This window comes from Bos indicus x Bos taurus, chromosome 18 (genome assembly GCF_003369695.1).
Source record: "Bos indicus x Bos taurus breed Angus x Brahman F1 hybrid chromosome 18, Bos_hybrid_MaternalHap_v2.0, whole genome shotgun sequence".
NCBI lineage: Eukaryota > Metazoa > Chordata > Mammalia > Artiodactyla > Bovidae > Bos > Bos indicus x Bos taurus.
Window position 1 is genome coordinate 57,350,260 of NC_040093.1, and position 17,101 is coordinate 57,367,360.

Genomic DNA, 17,101 nt, shown 5'->3' on the forward strand with positions numbered 1-17,101 from the left:
ACAGAGGGCAAGGGGGACGAAGGGAAAGACCTGGCCACCAGCGCGTTAGTGAAGCCCCGCTGACCAGCATCTCCAGCGTGCGGCCCCACTCGCCTGAAGTCTCAGTGAGGAGAGGACCCAGGCAACTTACTCACAACCGTCGTCTTAAACTTGTTGCTGTCGTACTCCGCTCCGCATATCTCCACCTCCACGAAGGGGCACGCGATGCTGCGGCCGGGCTTGGGGAGGTGACGGGCCCCCAGCACCTAGGGCCCCAAGAGGCAAGTGTCAGAATTCCGCCCACCCGCACTCCCTGGGCAGAGCTGGAGAGTGCTACATGGGTGGGCTCTCGTGTCCTCATCACTGGTGACGTGCTACACCCTCTGGGAGCGCACACCCCCACCGCTTCCCTGTTGTGGATGCGGGAAATAGTTTCCAAACAGGAGAAAACAGACTCTTAACAGAGACAACGCAATGTCTAAAAGTTGTGTCAGTTTTAAAATGCTTCCACCCCTCAAAGTGGCCATTGCAGGGATAAGCCCTCTCCTCAGTAAAGAGCAGAGCCGTGTGACCAGACGCTGACCCTGCTAACCCAGCAAGAGGTGGATCTGTAACTCGCCGAACCAACAACAAGGGGAGGTGACCACGATGGACCTGGGGAGACGCCCTCCTGCCTCTACGCCCCTGCAACGACCCTGGCGGGCACCACAGTAAAGACCCTCAGCTGCGTCTGGGGGCTGACGGTTTACACAAGGAGCCCAGGCAGAGGGTGGGGCCTTACCTTGACCGTCAGGGTCATCTGGATCTTCCTCTGGGACTCGGGTGGCATGGGGTCGTACTTCTCCGCCCTCATGCTCTCAGGCTGCAGGACGTAGCCCGTCCGCCCGTTGAGGGAGAACAGGGCGTGGTTCATCTGCATGTACTTATCTGGGGAGGAGAGAGCTGCTGCTGAGAGCGGGGCAAGAAGGGGGCCGAGGGGCTGGGTAGGGGAGGACTTAGACCTTCTTCCAGAAGTAACGTGAGGCGCACCGACAGATGAATGGATAAGGAAGATGTGACACACTCATACAACGGAATACCACTCAGCCATAAGTCAGGAACAAAACTGGGTCATCTGTTGCGAGGCGGATGGACCCAGAGTCTGTCATCCAGAGTGAAGTAAGTCCAAAAGAGAAAAACGGGCATCACATATATGCATGTGGAATCTAGAAAAATGGCACTGAGGGCCCTAGGCCAGGAACAGAGACACAGATGCAGGGAAGGGACACGTGGACACTGGGAGGCCAGGGCTGATGCCCGCTCCCTGCCATCTATCAGACAGACAGCTAGTGGGAAGCTGCCGGGTAGCCCGGGGAGCTCTGCGCGGCGCTCTGCGCTGACTGGGAGGGCTGGGATGGGAGGCCCAAGGGGGAGGGAGGGGTGTGCACGGAGCTAACTCACCTGACCGTACAGCAGAAACTAACACAACATTGCAAAGCAACTATACCCCAGTGGAAGATAAAAATAATGTGAGCTGGCTGTGAAAATAGGTATCTGACTTAAAACTATGGGTTTAAAAATTCATTAGAAACTCATGTTATTGGAAGAAAATTGGATTAAAAAAAAAAAAATTCACACTGGGGACAACTTTCCGAGTATGATACAAAGTCCAGAATGTACTCAAAGCTAAACATTTTTACACAGGACAAAATTTCCATAGAATCTGACATGCTTTAGAAAAATCTGTTTCACTCCACTGACAGGTAACTTTAACCTGTTAAGAAATCTGATACCTGTTTGCTGAGAATACCTACACCCCCTTAGAAAAATAAGAAGCACAAATATAGCCTGCAGAAAAGAAAATGCCTATGTTTCTTAAGGATATGAAAACCTGGTTCACTTCTCTGTTACTCAGAGAAGTTACCAATAAGGAAAGCTCCGACTACAGTGTGACACCAGTTTTCACTATCAAAGACTGAGGCACTTGCTGAAACTAAGTTGGTGAAGTGAAGCCAGAAAGAGTTTCACCCGTTTGCATTCCCGCCCAGTCTCCATGGAGTGCGGTCTGGCGGAGTATCTTGGCCCAGACACTCCTGGATACAGGGGTGCAGTGGTTTCGCTCGGGGCCAAGTTGGTCAAAGCTGTTGGATCCGCCCTGCACCACAGGTGCTCCCACGTGTGAAGGGAGGTTCACACAAGGTTACGGGGAGCAGCGCCGTCTGCAACAGCAATGAAGGGAGTCACCTCGGGCCACCGCAGCAGGGCGCCAGTTGAGGACATGATGGCTCCACTCAGTGGAGTGTGACGCAGGCACAAAGACGATATAAAGGAGGCAGCACCGATGAGCAGGCCTCCAAAGAGGCTGAAAGAACCACCACGGCGCCTCTGCGCCGTGCTGCCCTTTGCACGAAGAAGGTGGGCATGCTGGCTTTTTCCAGCAGAGGATTATCTCCAGAAGAGAGCCCCAGCAGAAAGCCGCCAGAGAGGGATGGCCCCAAAGAGGAGGGGGCCGACATAGCCACTGGACACCTGGATGCAGCTGTGCCTGAAGCTCCACTCCTAGACTTTTAAATTACGGGAGCAAACGCATTTCCTTTTCTCCCTGAAACCAGACTGACCATGTCTGTCACTTACCATCGAGAAGCCTGCCAAACGCAAAGGTCTGGGTGCCCAGTGGTCCCTCCACCGCACCATTCAAGGGATGGGACCTCATGCTAGCATGCTGGCTGAACTCTGACGGCTCCTAAGAAAAACTACGTGCTCCAGCCACCGCATTGCACCAGTGGCCCCAGAAGAATGTGCCTGGAATGATGCCCCAGCATAGGTTTACTGGCCACAGTCGGCCCCCTTTACCTGGAGTCTGGAAATTGAGTGCCACCATCTGGGAGCCGCACAGCCAGAGGCGGAAGGGGTCATAGTTGGACGAGTCCACCCGCTGTCCTTTGGGGTACACGCGGGTCAGGCCCTTTTGATTGTATTTCAGGAGATCGCTGGGCTTCTGTCTGACGATACTGTCAGCCTTCGTCTCCACGAAGGAGCGGATTTCTCGGAAGTCAGGGTTTTCTGCACAAAGAAAGGGAGTCAACATTTATCCTGTGTCTTGCGAGTTTTTCTTAACGCCACCGGCAGGATGTGCAGGTCGTCAAAGGCAACCCGGAACCTCTCTTGGAGAAGTTCACGTGGCTGTGACGGTCCCGTCGTAACTGGTTCTGCAGCGGGCTCTGGCCCTCTGTGGAAGTCTCAGAGATGAAAAGGCAGCCCAGGGTTCCCATTGTCTCTTAGTCTAGGATTAATATAATCTGTTTTTTTTGTTTAAAACTACCAGCAGCCTTGTGCAGGAAACCACCAAAGCGATACAGGATACAGTTATAGAAAGGTGTGGTGCAGGAAGGGGTCAGCAGGGAGGAGATCTGAGGAGTGGGAGACGCAGGCAGGGCCCTGGCTTCCTCAGCGAAGGTGTCGCAGGCGTGAGATGAGTGAACCCATGATGGAAGGAGAACCGCCCACCTGCAGGAAGCAGGGATAGAGAGAGGAGACGGGGTGCCTGTGGAGAGACAATGAATGGGAAGCAGCATAGAGGGAAACGCAAACAATTCTTGAACTGTTTGGATAAAGCTCTACTCTAGGTAGGACAGCTCCTAAACTCGCCAGGCCTGGCCGACTCTGGTTAAGAGCTCCAGCCTCTTGCCCTGGACATCAAGAGGTGCCCAGGGACCAGCCTCCCGATGACCATGAACACCAGGGCTTAGGACTGCCTCTCTCTCTGCCCTGGAATTACAAGCAACCACAGGAGCCACTTGAAAGGGAAAAGAAAATGTGACTAGGACCATTATTAGCGCAAAGAACCTGCTGCTTTGGAGAATGTGGTCAAAGATCCACTTTTGAATTCTCCTGCAGCAGGCCTCCAAAGATACCCAGGTCCTGACCTCTGGAACCTGTGACTATGTTCTTTCAAAAGGACTTGGCAGATGGCGGGCTTGAAGTGGGGAGATCACCTGGCCCTAAATGAAACCACAGTCTTTGCACTTGCGAGGTTGAGGGAGATGGGACTACAGAGAAGAGAAGGCAACGTGACCACAGCGGTGGGGACTGGAGTGACATGGCCAAAAGCCAAGGAATGCCAGCGGCCACCAGAAGCTGCCAGAGGCCAGGACCAGATCCTCCTCTGGAGGGAGCGGGGGCCCTGCTGACACCTTAACTTCAGCTCAGTGATACTGACTTAGTCCACGACTATGAGTGAATAAACATATGTTGTTTCTGCCACCAAATGTGTAGTAATTGGTTACGTCAGCAGAAAAAAAAAAAAACAATCCACCCTTTAAGAGGGTTTTTCCTCCTAAAGCTACCAGGAGGGCCTGCTTCACCAGCGTCCTGGCCCCGAGGACACTCTGACGGGGAGGTTCCCACTTGGCACACGGAGGATGAGCAGGAACCACCATCACCATGCTGTGTGACAGTGCCAGGCTCGGAAAGGAACCCGTGTTCACCGAGGCGGGGAGGCGGGGTGACGGCAGACGGTACCGAGGTTGTCCTTGGTCTTGCTGGTTGGCTTGCAGTAGACGACCAGGTCCGAGAGCTCGATGGCGATGGACTGGTTCTTCTCCCAGTACTTCATGTTGTTCTCCTGTGTGGAGCCAACCGTCTTTAGTTTCAGCTCTCAAGCTGGCCCCTGGGAAACCCCATTCTTCCAGCTCACCTGGCGGGCGCCCTCCTCCTCTTGAGTCTCCCCCCACCCCGTCTTTCTGCTTGGCCCTCGCACATGTGCAAATCGCAGTGGTGGAGAGTTTCCCTCCCCCGACCCCTGCCCCGCTCCCTTGCTTCCTCTGCCTGTGGAAATTCTCCACCACGCCACCTGGACCCAGGAGCGCCGTGGAGCTCAGTCTCCGACCACGGCTCTCGAGAATACCAGGGACAAGGGCTCTTCTTTATCACCGCCTCTCTCCTTAACCCTCTTGCTCTCACCCGCTGCCCTATCCAGCCCACTAAAATCACTCTGTCACAGCTCATCCAAAATTCTAGTTGTCCCAGTTCGGGATCTCTGTAGACCATGGCAGCTTTGTGCTCACTCGCTGTCCCCTGAACCATGCACAGCTCTGTGCAAAGGGCTCTGGGGACCAGACCACACGCCGTGGACTTGGGAGCCATTCGCCCCTGGAGGACCCTACAGTCAAGTCCATCCCCGTGTCACAGACAGGCCACTCACTCCACTCCAAACCAGGCCTCCCTCTCAAGCCCTGCCAACCTCGAACTCATCCCCCCAGGGGCCACGGTGGGGACGGACCCCCTGGGAGGATTATCACGTACAGGTGACAACACTCAGCACAGGGGCGGGGGGTTGGGGCTGCCTGGCTCCAGGCATCACACACTGAGTGCTTGACGGATACTATCTAAGCCCACCCACCCCCGGGAGGAAGACTGTATCTCTGTTCTCCAAAGAACCCGCAGCACACAGACAGGTGAGCGGCTGATCCAGGCCCCGCAGCAGGTCCCCGCCAAGACCAGAGGCCTGCGCGGTGGCCTCAGCCGTGTCACCGCCCTCGGCGCTTCTGCACCCTCGGCCACCGGGTGCCGGAGACCTCACTGCAGCGCCCCCAGGCTCACAGGCCAGGTCCCCCTGAACCACAGCGCTGCCCGTCCTGGCCCCTCGCCCTCCTCCCTCCTCGGCAGGCCCGTGGGTCCCTCTTCCTCTGGACCCCCCCGCCTCACTCCTCCAGGACGCCTTCCTGGAGACCTCCATCCGGGACGAGGAAAGAGACACTGCGTCCCCTACACCTTCCAGAATGCCCACGGCCTCCCCCAGCCTTGCACCGTCCCTCATCCGACTGTCCCACGCTGGTACCTTTCAGCACGAGTGTCCAGACGCGTGTCCCCCCACCCCACCTGAGACAGGTCCCTGGGAAGCAGGACCTCCCGCTGGTGGCGAGTGCTCAGGTGACAGGTGGTGACAGGGGTGTCACAGCGGTTACCCGGCGGGGACTGGACTCGGGGGCGGGTCTGAGAGCTGGCTGAGTTGCTGGCTTTGCCCAATGGGCCGGCCGTCGAGCCCCTCTGCCTCCGTCTCCTCATCTGCACGGTGGGCTAACCCGAGTCCGTCCTCTGCCTCATCTCCTCATCTGCACGGTGGGCTAACCCGAGTCCGTCCCTGCTGCAGCTACCGTGCTAATTCAAGGGGGCGGCCTCTCCCCTCGCTGGGCACGAGAGAAACGAGGGTGCCACGGATGCCCCAGAGACGCCTCTCCAGGTCAAGGACAAGTGCGCCCACTTTTTAAACAAGCGGGGGAGGACACCCCGACTTCTGTGAGAATGCCTTCGCCGAGGACTGCTGACAAACGTCCCAAGGCCCCAGCGAACCCTAGCAGTGACCAGCAAACGAGCCTGTCACCTGAGCTCGGGCAGCAACCCGCTCACTGGGGCAGATCGGAACATGAAATTTGCCAGAGTTCATCTAAGCACGCCAGCTTCCTCCAGCCGTTCCCACATGCCCTGAATCTCCTAGGCACCAAACAAGCTGCAGCAGTAAGGCTCCAAGGGCTGGCACGGAGCAGGGAAGGTGTCAGTCAGTCCGCGGCCAGTGCTTCAGGGAGACTGAAGCCTTGGCTAAGCTCAAACCCCCGGTGTGCTCTCCTGATCCCTGTGTCAACGTCTTCTTGGTGCACAGTCTTCACCACACGCTGTTTGGGGAGACGAAACCCTGGCAACGACACAGCTCGCTTCTAATGATGATACGACTGCTTTAAAGTCTGGGTGGGGTGAGGCAAGCCACACCTGTGTCATAGGGCGGGGACCTCTGGCCTCACAGAACACAAAGCAACCAAAGATTACAGAGCATCACTTTTTTCTCAGCTTCAGCAGAAAGCAGATCAGTTCAAGATGAAACACCAGCTGCTGCTTCAGAACTGTGCAGCAGCTCCTTTCCAGACCCGCAGAGCTTTGCCCAGAGGCTGTCCCAGAGTCTGGCATCACAGCACACTTCCTTGGTCAGGCTCTGGAAACTAGACAGACCTCAGTGACTGGTCTTTTGCCATCGACCAAAGGAAGCCAGAGAGGATGTAAAATTACCGGGCCCCGGGCAGGTTCTCAGGGCCTCGGCGAGAAGCTCCCAGGAGTGCACTGAGGGCACAGTGCACGTTGGTTTCCCGGTGGCACCAGCCACTCCCACAGCTGGTTGTGCCCAGCACAGAACCTTGGTCACTTCTGCTGCCTCCTGTGTTTTGGTTTTGTTTTTTGAACATTCATGATCATATGAGAAGGCTCCTCTGTCCATGAAATTCTGGACTTCTCCAGGAAAGAATACTGGAGTGGGATGTCATTTCCTTCTCCAGGGGCTCTTCCTGACCCAGGGATCGAACCCGGGTCTCCTGCATCCCAGGCAGACGCTTTACTGACTGAGCCACCAGTAGAGGACTTAGAGCTGTAAAAGCTAATTTAAAAGGAATGTAGATCAAAGGCAAGAACGGCAGGCTTGAAGAGCTAGGCTTAGTTTCAAAACCCTTCCTGTGGTGGGGAATGAGGGGGACAACCTTCCAGTGAAGTCACGTTTTCCTCCAGAAGAAACGGAGAGAGCCAGGGGCTTCCCAGGTGGTAAAGAACCTGCCTGCCAATTCAGGAGACCTAGGGGACACGGGTTCGAGCCCCTCGTTGGGAAGATCCTCTGGTGGAAGGCGTGGCAACCCACTCCAGAATTCTTAGGCCTGGAGAATCCCCGTGGACAGAGAAGCCTGGCGGGCTACAATCCATGGGGTCGCAAAGAGTCGGACACGGCCGAAGCAACTTAGCACGCGGGAAGCACCCGGCCAGAGGGTGTCACGGCCACGCCCTCTGCCCTCCCAGCCCCACACGTGAGTGCCTGAGAATCAGTCTGCAGGGAACGGTGGCTAAACGCTCTCACTAGGCTGCTTCTCTGTTCTCAGCCAGAGGGGCCCAGAACGTCACACACTAGAACATGCTCAGGAGGACCACGGCTGGCAAGCGGCGCCATCCAGAGCACGATGACAACCACTCAACCTACACTGAAGAACACATCTGGAAGGAGACGGCGGAGACTCTCTCTCAGACGAACCCCGGACAGCGGGCCCCACCCGGAGCCTCGGAGGCGCTGCGCTGGAGGCGCGAGCACATGGATGAGACGGCCACACGGAGGCGGGGCAGCCTCGCTGGCCACAGGCTCGCGGGCCATCCCGAGTGACTGATGTGACGGCGTGACAAGCCTTGCAGAGAATAAGGACCGTACGTAAGGCCTCGTGATGAGGATCTGGGATGGGAGGAAGATGGGAGGCATGCCAGGGAAGGTGCCCGTCTGAACAGCCCTCGACACAAAGTCTTGAAAAGAAGAGGACTTTACTCCGGGGTGTTGAGAAGATGAGTCCCGGGGCCTCTGGTGACCAGAGACTGGCCAACTGTGAAGTCGCCCCCAGTGCGGGGAAGAAAAGGTCAGGCCAAGTACACTGGAGGAGGGAGACTCGTCGCCTGTAAGCAGAGGTCAGAGGGGTCCAGGAGAACCTGAGGAAGTTCCCGGGTCAGTCCTTTGGGTCAGGATCTGCCTGAGAAGCAGCCAGGCACATGGGGAACCTTCCTAAAGCTTCTTCCCGGCTCTGTGGCCACAAGAAAGACCAGACAGCACCACGCTCCATCACCCAAGAGACGGCAACACCTCCAGGCCCTCCAGGCACGACAAGTGTGGTGGTGAAATGCCACCGCGACTTCAGGCCCTGCTGAGTGTCAGGCGTGGCCTGTGGTATCCACCACTGCCCCACCTCGTCCTCACCGCACCCTGGGACTTAGGTACCCGGCTCCCCGTTTTACTGACGAGGAAACCGAGGCCCAGAGGAGTGTGGTTACCTGCCCAGGGTCCAGCCACGCCAGGAGGCACACTCCAGTCGGCCTAGTTCTAACCCTCCTGTTCCTACTAGAACCTCACCCTTCTCAGAAAACCGCCAGCGGTTAGGACTCCGCTTCCAGTGCGGGCCGTGTGGGCTCGACCCCCTGCCCAGGATCGAAGATCCTACCTGCTGCGGGGGCGGCCCCCAGAGTAAAAACTGAAACAAAATAAAGACCTTTCAGGATAAATCCCCAAAAGCTCATGCCCATCTGGAGTGGAGGTTCCCCCACAAGAACAGAAACTTCTGGAAGGAAGGGGCTGGGTCTTATGAATTCCAGTACACCCAGGGCCCTTTCCAGTCCAGGGAGATGAGCTCAGTGAATGCACGGGAAGGATCCAGGCTGCTTTATCCCAAGTATTTAGATGGTATTTAGAGTATTAGAGAATAGTATTTAGAGCAAGATAACATTTAAAAGAGGACGGCAAAGCTTTATTGTTAAGATACACGGGGCCGAACAGGCCTCAAACATCAAGGGTCACCACGCACACGCTGAACCTTCAAAGGTTTCACACAAGACGCAGCCCCCACAGGAAGACCCAGCGCCCCCTTTCTCTCCGCTCCTGCTGTCTGAGCTCCCTCCCTGCCCCACCCCCCAAATTCTCTGTGGCTGCGGCCTGGACCCACCCGCACCTCGGCAGAGGACTGGAAGCCGGAGGACACCAGGCTCAGTGGAGCCCAGGTGCCCAGGCTTACCTTGGCGTCCATCTTCCAGGTGATCTCCCGGATGCTCTGGAACCACTCAAACAGCTCCTCCACGCTGTCCGTGGCAAACTCTACCGGAGGGTCGCCCTGCTTCTTGGGCTCCAAGATAAAGACGAAAGGCTTCTGGTTCTTCCCATGTGGGGCTTTTACTTTGGGAAAAGGATAACAAAAGTCCTGATCAGCCTGACAGAAGGCCAAGATGACCAGACTTCTAGGTCCCAGGCCACTTCTCTTAGGACCCCAAGCCGACCATCACTGTGGATGTCGGCGCTGACTGGAAAATCTACCTTGGATCAGGTAGCGGTCTGGGTTTTAATGCGTGTCTTAAATGTGAATGTGACCTTATCTGGAAATGGGGGTCTGGGCAGATGTACAGAAGGATCTCAGGAGATCATCCCTGCCTTCCAGGTGGACCCTAAACCTGAGAACCAGTATCCTCATCACAGGAAGGAGAGGAAAAGGGAGCCCGAGACACCAGGGAGTCAGCTGGCCATCGAAGATAGAGACAGAGACTGGAGTGATGGGCATAGGGCACGCATGGCCGGCAGGCCCAAGAAGCTAGGCATGGAATCAGTTCTCTCTGAGGAGAAAGTATGTTCTAGACAGAGAAAATGATGGCTACAAAAGGAAAAATTATCCACCAAATAATCCCCTCAGCTAAGATCCCTGGGCTCATCTGCCAGGCGGTGCTCTAAGCAGATCACATCCCACTGTATCTTATTAATCCTCGTCGCCCTTTCTGGGGTGCTACTCCCGTTCTGCCCGTTTCACAGGAGAGAAAACAGAGACTGGTTGAGGCGGAGTAGCCCACGGAAGGTCACAGAGCTGGCAGCGGCCAAAGCTGAGGCTCAACTCAGACCTGAGTCCCCTCCCCACTCACCACCCTGAGCCACAGGCCTGTGCTCTGAAAATGCAGCGCAGGGTGATACAAAGGGCAAGGGAAGGGAGGACAGGATGCCCTAGATCCAGTGGAGATGCTCAATCCTGTCCAGCTCTTTGCAACCCCGTGGACTGTAGCCCGCCAGGCTCCTCCGTCCATGGGATTCTCCAGGCAAGAATAGTGGAGTGGGTTGCCATTTCCTTCTCCAGGGGATCTTCCCGACCTAGGGATCGAACCCAGGTCTCCTGCATTGCAGGCAGATTCTTTACCATCTGAGCCACCAGGGAAGTCCTGGATCCAGCCCATCCCATAATCGCAGTGGAACCTCGGGCAGCTCCCGTGGTCACTACAGGGCTTTGTTTTCTCATCCGTCAACTGGAATGAGAGTCGTCCTCCCACTTGCTGAGCTGATGGACTGATGGGCTGCGGTGGGGTGGGGGTCGAGGTGGGAGGGGCAGAGGACACAGAAGCCAGCTCTGGAAACCTGGGCAGCCCCCGAGAAGCGAGCTGCTCCGGCTTCCTGCCCGAGAGCCTCTCCTCACTGCCCCCAGCCCTTCCATCTTACAAGACCCAGAGAAGCAAGCTGCTCCCGCTTCCTGCCCGAGAGCCTCTCCTCACTGCCGCCAGCCCTTCCATCTTACAAGGGCCCAGGAAGCCCTGTGCAGATCACACCCCTGCCACCACGGCCTGCCCCAAGCTCCGAGGGGGAGGCCAGGCTTCCTGATGCCCAGCTGAACTGAAGGCAGCTGCAGCCTCGGGGGAGTTATGACAGACGCAGGGTCTCGCAGGGCCTGAGAGGCAGAGCTGGGCTAAGAACCAACACCCCCAACTTCACACTCCACTGCACGGATGTCTCGGCTCCTCCCAGAAAAGCCCGGGGAACCCAGGCGGGCCCCTGAAATAAGGATGACGGTGTTGGGAGTAACAGCAGCCCATGCCCGTCCAGCACCTGTTATGTACGCAGCAGGCTGTTTTCTCACTGTAGAGATGTGAATAGTATAGCAGTTTATGAGACGTAAGATGAAGTCATTGACCAGCCTGGCCCAGTACTCAGCTTCAGTACTCAAGCTGAGGCTAGAAAGCCCCACCCCTGCCTGGGGCAGTCCAAAGGCCAGGCTCTGGGGGTGGGGGGTCGGGGGGTGGGGAGGTGGGGGGTTGGGGGGGTCGACTTGGGTGGGAATCCAGGCTGAGACCACGGGTGCACATACCAACATTATAGATGTTGAGATTCAGGATTCCTCTGCAAAGGGACCCTAAGGGATTGTCTTCAATAATCTGTGAAGAAACAGGACATAACTCACGTTCGTCTTAACGGGAATAATAAAAAGATAACAGTTTCCAAAGCACACCGTTTAGCAGAGACAATGCCTGTGGAGCTGTTTAAAATGCATTTCCCTACATCCGTGGGGAGAGAACCAAATAATGAAGCCTGTTGCTGACAGGGACCCAGCGGCGAGTAGGTGCCGGCAGGTTCAGCGTTTCATTTCCCACCTGTAAAAACACGCTTTGTGCTGTCTAGAGCAGGTTTCAAGGCGTTTCTGCAGATCCGGTTTCAAAAAAACACCCTAGACCCTTTCTTGTGATGTTATTATGAAATGGGACTGGCCTCCTTTTCCAGCCCAGCTCCAGAACCTTCTGTGGCTCCCTGTGTCCTACGGAACCCACACCTAAGCTCTGCAGTCTGGCCTCCGGGCTTTCTGCTCCACCAGCCAGCTCTTCCTTCCACTGCACATCTGAACCATCCCAGAGGCCAGAGGAGATGGGAGTATCTTGGTCTCTGAAAAGTTGGTAGAACTGTGTATCTGCCCACTGCATGGACTCATCCCCACCCTCCACCAGGCTAATGCTGACCGTGGGTAAAGGGCAACATGGGGCAGACACAGCTGGGAGGGCCACGTCTCTGCCTCAGGCCGAGCACAGTGAACTGTGTTTCCACCACCACACTTTGGCTCAGGCTGTATCTCCCACCTGGAATTCCCTCCTGCCAGTCTCTCGCTGTTGGACTCTAACTTGACTTTTAACGCTCAAAGGCCCCTTCCTCCATGCAGCCTTTCCAGACTGTCCCAACTCTCTTAGAAGAAAGTCTATGATTTCAGCCTCAGAGCAGTGCTGTCACCTTGAAAGCAGCTGCTCTTCAAGCTTTCTGAGCAAGAGGCAGTGAGCAGAAACCAGGTTTGCAATGTCACCAGAAGAGCCTCCCCTCACCCCCCACGTGCGCCAGCTTGCTTACTCACACGGAGCACGTTCTGAACGTCTGGCTGGCCAAGCTAAATGTGTTTCATCTGCAAGCTGGTTTAAGCAAAGGACAAATTCCCCGTCTGGCCATTTTCACTCTGGAGGGAATCCTCCTGCATACGCAAAGCCTTCCGGCCCAGCACAACCTGATTTAAACCTGACTATCTGGTCACAGTGACTTTCACCCACAACTCGGGGACAGTCCTGATTTCCCCATCCCTCTGCTGTCCCTGGTCTGGAGCTCAGGGCAACATATGCAAAAACGTGTCCACGGAGCTGGCTCGGCAGAGCCCTCAGAACAGGATCGATGGGTTCCTCCCTGCAACGAACGATGGAGACTCACCTGCTTATCCACCTCCTCCCCTTCTGTTGGTGAAATGTCCTCGACGTAATTGGACGGGAAGTACTGCTGGATTCTGGTCCCATAGTCTCCTTTCCACCTATGGAAACACAGAAGGCACTGTCAGGGGGCCTCGGCCGAGCGCTGTTAACCCTCATCACTGCTCGCTAGCTCCCTGCTGCTGGGGCGGGGGGAGGGGCCAGTGACCGGGCCAGGAATTCCTGACCCCCCCGCAGGGTCCTCTGCTGTTTCCCCCCGCAGTGACTGCTGGGGCTCGCCCTCCCCTGGCCGTGACCCTCGTGTTCGGCAGAGCCCCTGAGTCCACAGTTTCAGTGCTTTAAGTGGACATCAGATACCACACAAGACAAAAGCTTGGCTCCAGCGGAGGCCCAGGCCCTTCAGGGAGGGCTGTGAATGTAGAGATGGGGGTGGGAGTAAGGGAGGGTCTGCCGTCAGACGGCCTGGACTCGAGTCCCAGCTCCTCCACCAACCGCAGGGGTGTCCTGAGCCTCAGACCCTCCATCTGGGTGTGGGGGCAGTCCCCATGTCCCCCTCTAAGGATATCACTGGGGCCATAGGAGTTAACATCGTCTTGCGTTTACACATAAAGCACTCCACAGTGTTAGTTCTTGTCATTCAGCTAAAACTGTGCCCCCACCCCTGACCTTCCCACCTTGGTAGCAACACTAATAACATGAGACATTATCAACTTTGTACATGTCTTGATTCAAACAAACTGGCCGCACCTCCAAGATACCCCCAAGTCTGATGCCTGGGCTGGATCCTTCTCTGAGCCCTCCCGTGGCCCACTTCCTGCAGCCAGGGGGCTCCTTCCAGAATGCTCTTCTGACCCCACCACACTGAGGCCTTCAAAATCAAGCCAAAACTGTGTAGCCTGGCCATCGTAATGCTCTAACCCAGGGACCTCAACTCCTGCCTCTCTCTGACTTGAACCTGATATTCATTCCAGACCGTCTGTGGCCCACTCCCCACATGGCCCCGCCATGCCTGTCTACCTTCTCTGCCGTACCCGATGCCCTCTATAGAACCACCTAACAGTGTAAGACTCAGCCGGGGTCTTCCTCTTCCAAGGAGCCTTCCCTGACTGCCACCAGGCTGAGAGCTCTTCCTCTCTGCTCCTCGGCATCTTTCCCCACAGCTGTCAAAGCAGTCCACACCTTACATTAACTTACAGTTACCTATCAGTTTCCCTTCTACATGTGACCTTCCTCAGTCTTAATCAAATCTACACTCGGGGTGCTTAACACATTACTGACTGGAAACATATTAACTCCACAGGCATTAGTTTCTGCAAAAAGTCCCTGGTCAATAATGTGTTAACAAATGTTTGCTGACCTGAATAAGCAGAGAGGACTGACTGTCCCACGGCCTGGTGGAAACAGAACTGCCAGCTGTGAGCCCCTGTCACATACTCTTTTCAACCTTCATTTCTCCAGCCGCATCTCCAGCAAAGTCTGGCTGTATGGGCAATTGTATGGACCATGTGCCCAGAACTGGGTAGTTGACACCTGCGGCCCAGGTGTAATTATTAACTATACCTTCCCTTCACTCTCAAATGCATCCCGGTTTAAACAAAAACGATGTGGTCCTCTAATCTGGAAGGATGCAAAAATGTGGTTCGAGTCAGGCATCCCACTAGGTGGCGACACTGAGACCAGGGGGAGGGTAAGCAAGGAGGGTGCCTCAGGAAGGCCTACGGTTTACCCCAGTCCCTCGCCAACAGCACTCACTCCAGTCTCTCAACCCATCTTGAGACAAAACCCTCTGCGGATCCAGGTAAGCAGTGGGTTTGTTAAGAGGGTGTTCTCCAAATTCAAAACAAAACAAAACAAAACTGGTAAACCTCTGGATCTAGCACATGAGTGAGTAGAGTGTGGCCCCTTGAGTCAGAAGGCCTAGCTTCAAATCTCAGGCTGCTATGTGACCCTGGACAAGTTACTGCCTCTCTGTGCCTCACTGTCCTCACCTGTGAAATGCAGGGGAGAAAAGAAGCAACCTTACAGGGTCACTGTGTGGATCACATGAATGCTTTCAAATGAAGTCCTTAAGACGGAGCTCGGCACTGCTCCCTGTGAGTCACTATTCAGATCTCTAAGTCAGGTCCGGCTGTCTTCCAAGAGGAAGAAGCACCAGTTTTGTGAGGTGCCTGAGTCTGCAAGGGCTCGTGGTCATCAATCCTTACTAACAATCCTTACTGCTCTAAGATAGGAACCATCCCATGAAACCACCTGCTGAGGGAACCTATGGGTGGGCAGAGAATTCTTCTCCCTGGGTGAAAAAAAAGGGGAAGAGATAACTCAGCTGTCACACATCCAGGTGCCTTTGGCCTGGGTGCACCTCTTTAATTAAATGCACCTCTTTAATCCACGTCCGGGCCACTGCACAGGGCATGGGGCTACGCAATAGCACAAGAATTTGAATTTAAAATGCACAGGCTTGCATAATGGGAAGAGCCTGTGGTTTTCAGTCGCTGAACTTTGGAAAGCCTCATTCACTGCATCTATTGCCCACGGGATTCTCCAGGCATGAATACTGGAGTGGGTTGCCATGCCCTCCTCCACGGTATCTTCCCGATCCAGGGATCGGACCCACCACATCTCATGACTGTGTTGGAGGCAGGTTCTTTACCACTAGTGCCACCTAGGAAGCCCACATAAAGCAGAGATAATCGCAGTCAAAACCCTGCAGGGCTGGGACAAGAATTTGCTTAGATAATGTATGAAAGCAATTAGCATAGTGCTTGCCACACAGTAAGACCTCAATAAATAGCAGCTGCTATTACAATTAAAATAATATTTAATATAATATATATTAATAAATGACATTATCATAATTGCTATTGCTCTTTACCCACTTTTGCAAGGAGAGCATGTATCGGTCACCTTCCCAGAGAAAGCATGACAGGTCAAAGCCAGGCCAGAACAGGAGATAAAGGGGTCAGGGTTCAGCCAGCGCTTGAGCCTCACCACTAGAAAGGGACAGGTCGAAGGGCCAAGCTCCCCTTAGCCTTACCAGCCCCCAGGCTCCTTGGAGACGTTGTGGATGAGGGCACCGCGGCAAAAGCTCAGCTCGTCACTCTGCTTGGCCCTGTAGTCATACAGAGCTTTCACGGTTCTCTGAGGCTTTCAGGGAAAACAAGAAGGTAAAGGGTCAGGCCAGGCAAAAGAAGAGGGAGGTGGCTGCACTTTCTGGCACATTTGGTTCGTCTCAAAAGAGAGGGCGGCTTTTGTCCAGGGTTATGGCGCCATCTGGTGGCGAAGGGCTTGCATTGCCAGGGAGCCACAAGGGGAACTGGCCTAAATCAGAGCCTAGGTTTTTCCAGTAGTCACGTACAGATATCAGAGCTGGACCACCGAGAAGGCTGAGCACTGAAGAACTGATGCTTTCAAACTGTGATGCTGAAGACTCTTGAGAGTCCCTTAGACAGCAAGGACATCAAATCAGTCCATCCTAAAGGAAATCAACCCTGAATATTCACTGGAAGGACTGATGCTGAAGCTGAAGCTCCAACACGTTGGCCACCTGATGCAAAGAGCAGACTCTGTTGGAAAAGACCCTGATGCTGGGAAAGACCGAAGGCGGGAGGAGAAGGGGATGACAGGATGAGATGGTTGGATGGCATCACCGACTCAATGGACATGAGTTTGAGCAAACTCCGGGAAATGGTGAGGACAGGGAAGCCTGGGGTGCTGCAGTCCATGGGGTCGCAAAGAGTCGGACACGACTGAGCGACTGAACAACGAAGGGCGCCTCAGAGTAAGTCGGTATTTCCACGGGAAGGACACGCCTTTCAGCGAAACCACGCCCACCATCTCGGAAGTCCTCACAACTCGCTCAGCAGTTCAAGCTCAACACCGTTTCTGGCGGCCCCCGAGCCTCACCAGCATTTTCACTGGTGATGCCCTGACACGCCCTGGGATGCTGGCATTCTCCAAGTGCCCGAGGTGCTCTTCCATGAAATCATTAAGTGCGGCCTCTGCAGTGGCAGAAACAAGACAGAACTGAGGGCGGAACTCCTCCTCCGTGATTTGCTGCTGGGCGAGCACAAGTCCACCGCAAGATGAACACCCACACAGCAAGCAAACG

General features: G+C 55.3%; 1 protein-coding gene across 1 annotated transcript in view; it reads right to left on the reverse strand.

The window, feature by feature from the left end:
- PLCG2 (phospholipase C gamma 2) overlaps window positions 1-17,101 on the reverse strand; it is a 159,991-nt gene that overhangs the window by 23,538 nt on the left and 119,352 nt on the right. Inside the window, exons 22-29 of the mRNA XM_027513943.1 lie at window positions 16,028-16,137; window positions 12,998-13,094; window positions 11,628-11,694; window positions 9,531-9,688; window positions 4,480-4,582; window positions 2,812-3,021; window positions 761-906; window positions 131-245 (exon numbers count right to left, since the gene is read on the reverse strand). Of these exons, the coding sequence (XP_027369744.1) occupies window positions 131-245; window positions 761-906; window positions 2,812-3,021; window positions 4,480-4,582; window positions 9,531-9,688; window positions 11,628-11,694; window positions 12,998-13,094; window positions 16,028-16,137 (1,006 nt within the window). The remainder of the gene's footprint in view (window positions 1-130; window positions 246-760; window positions 907-2,811; window positions 3,022-4,479; window positions 4,583-9,530; window positions 9,689-11,627; window positions 11,695-12,997; window positions 13,095-16,027; window positions 16,138-17,101) is intronic.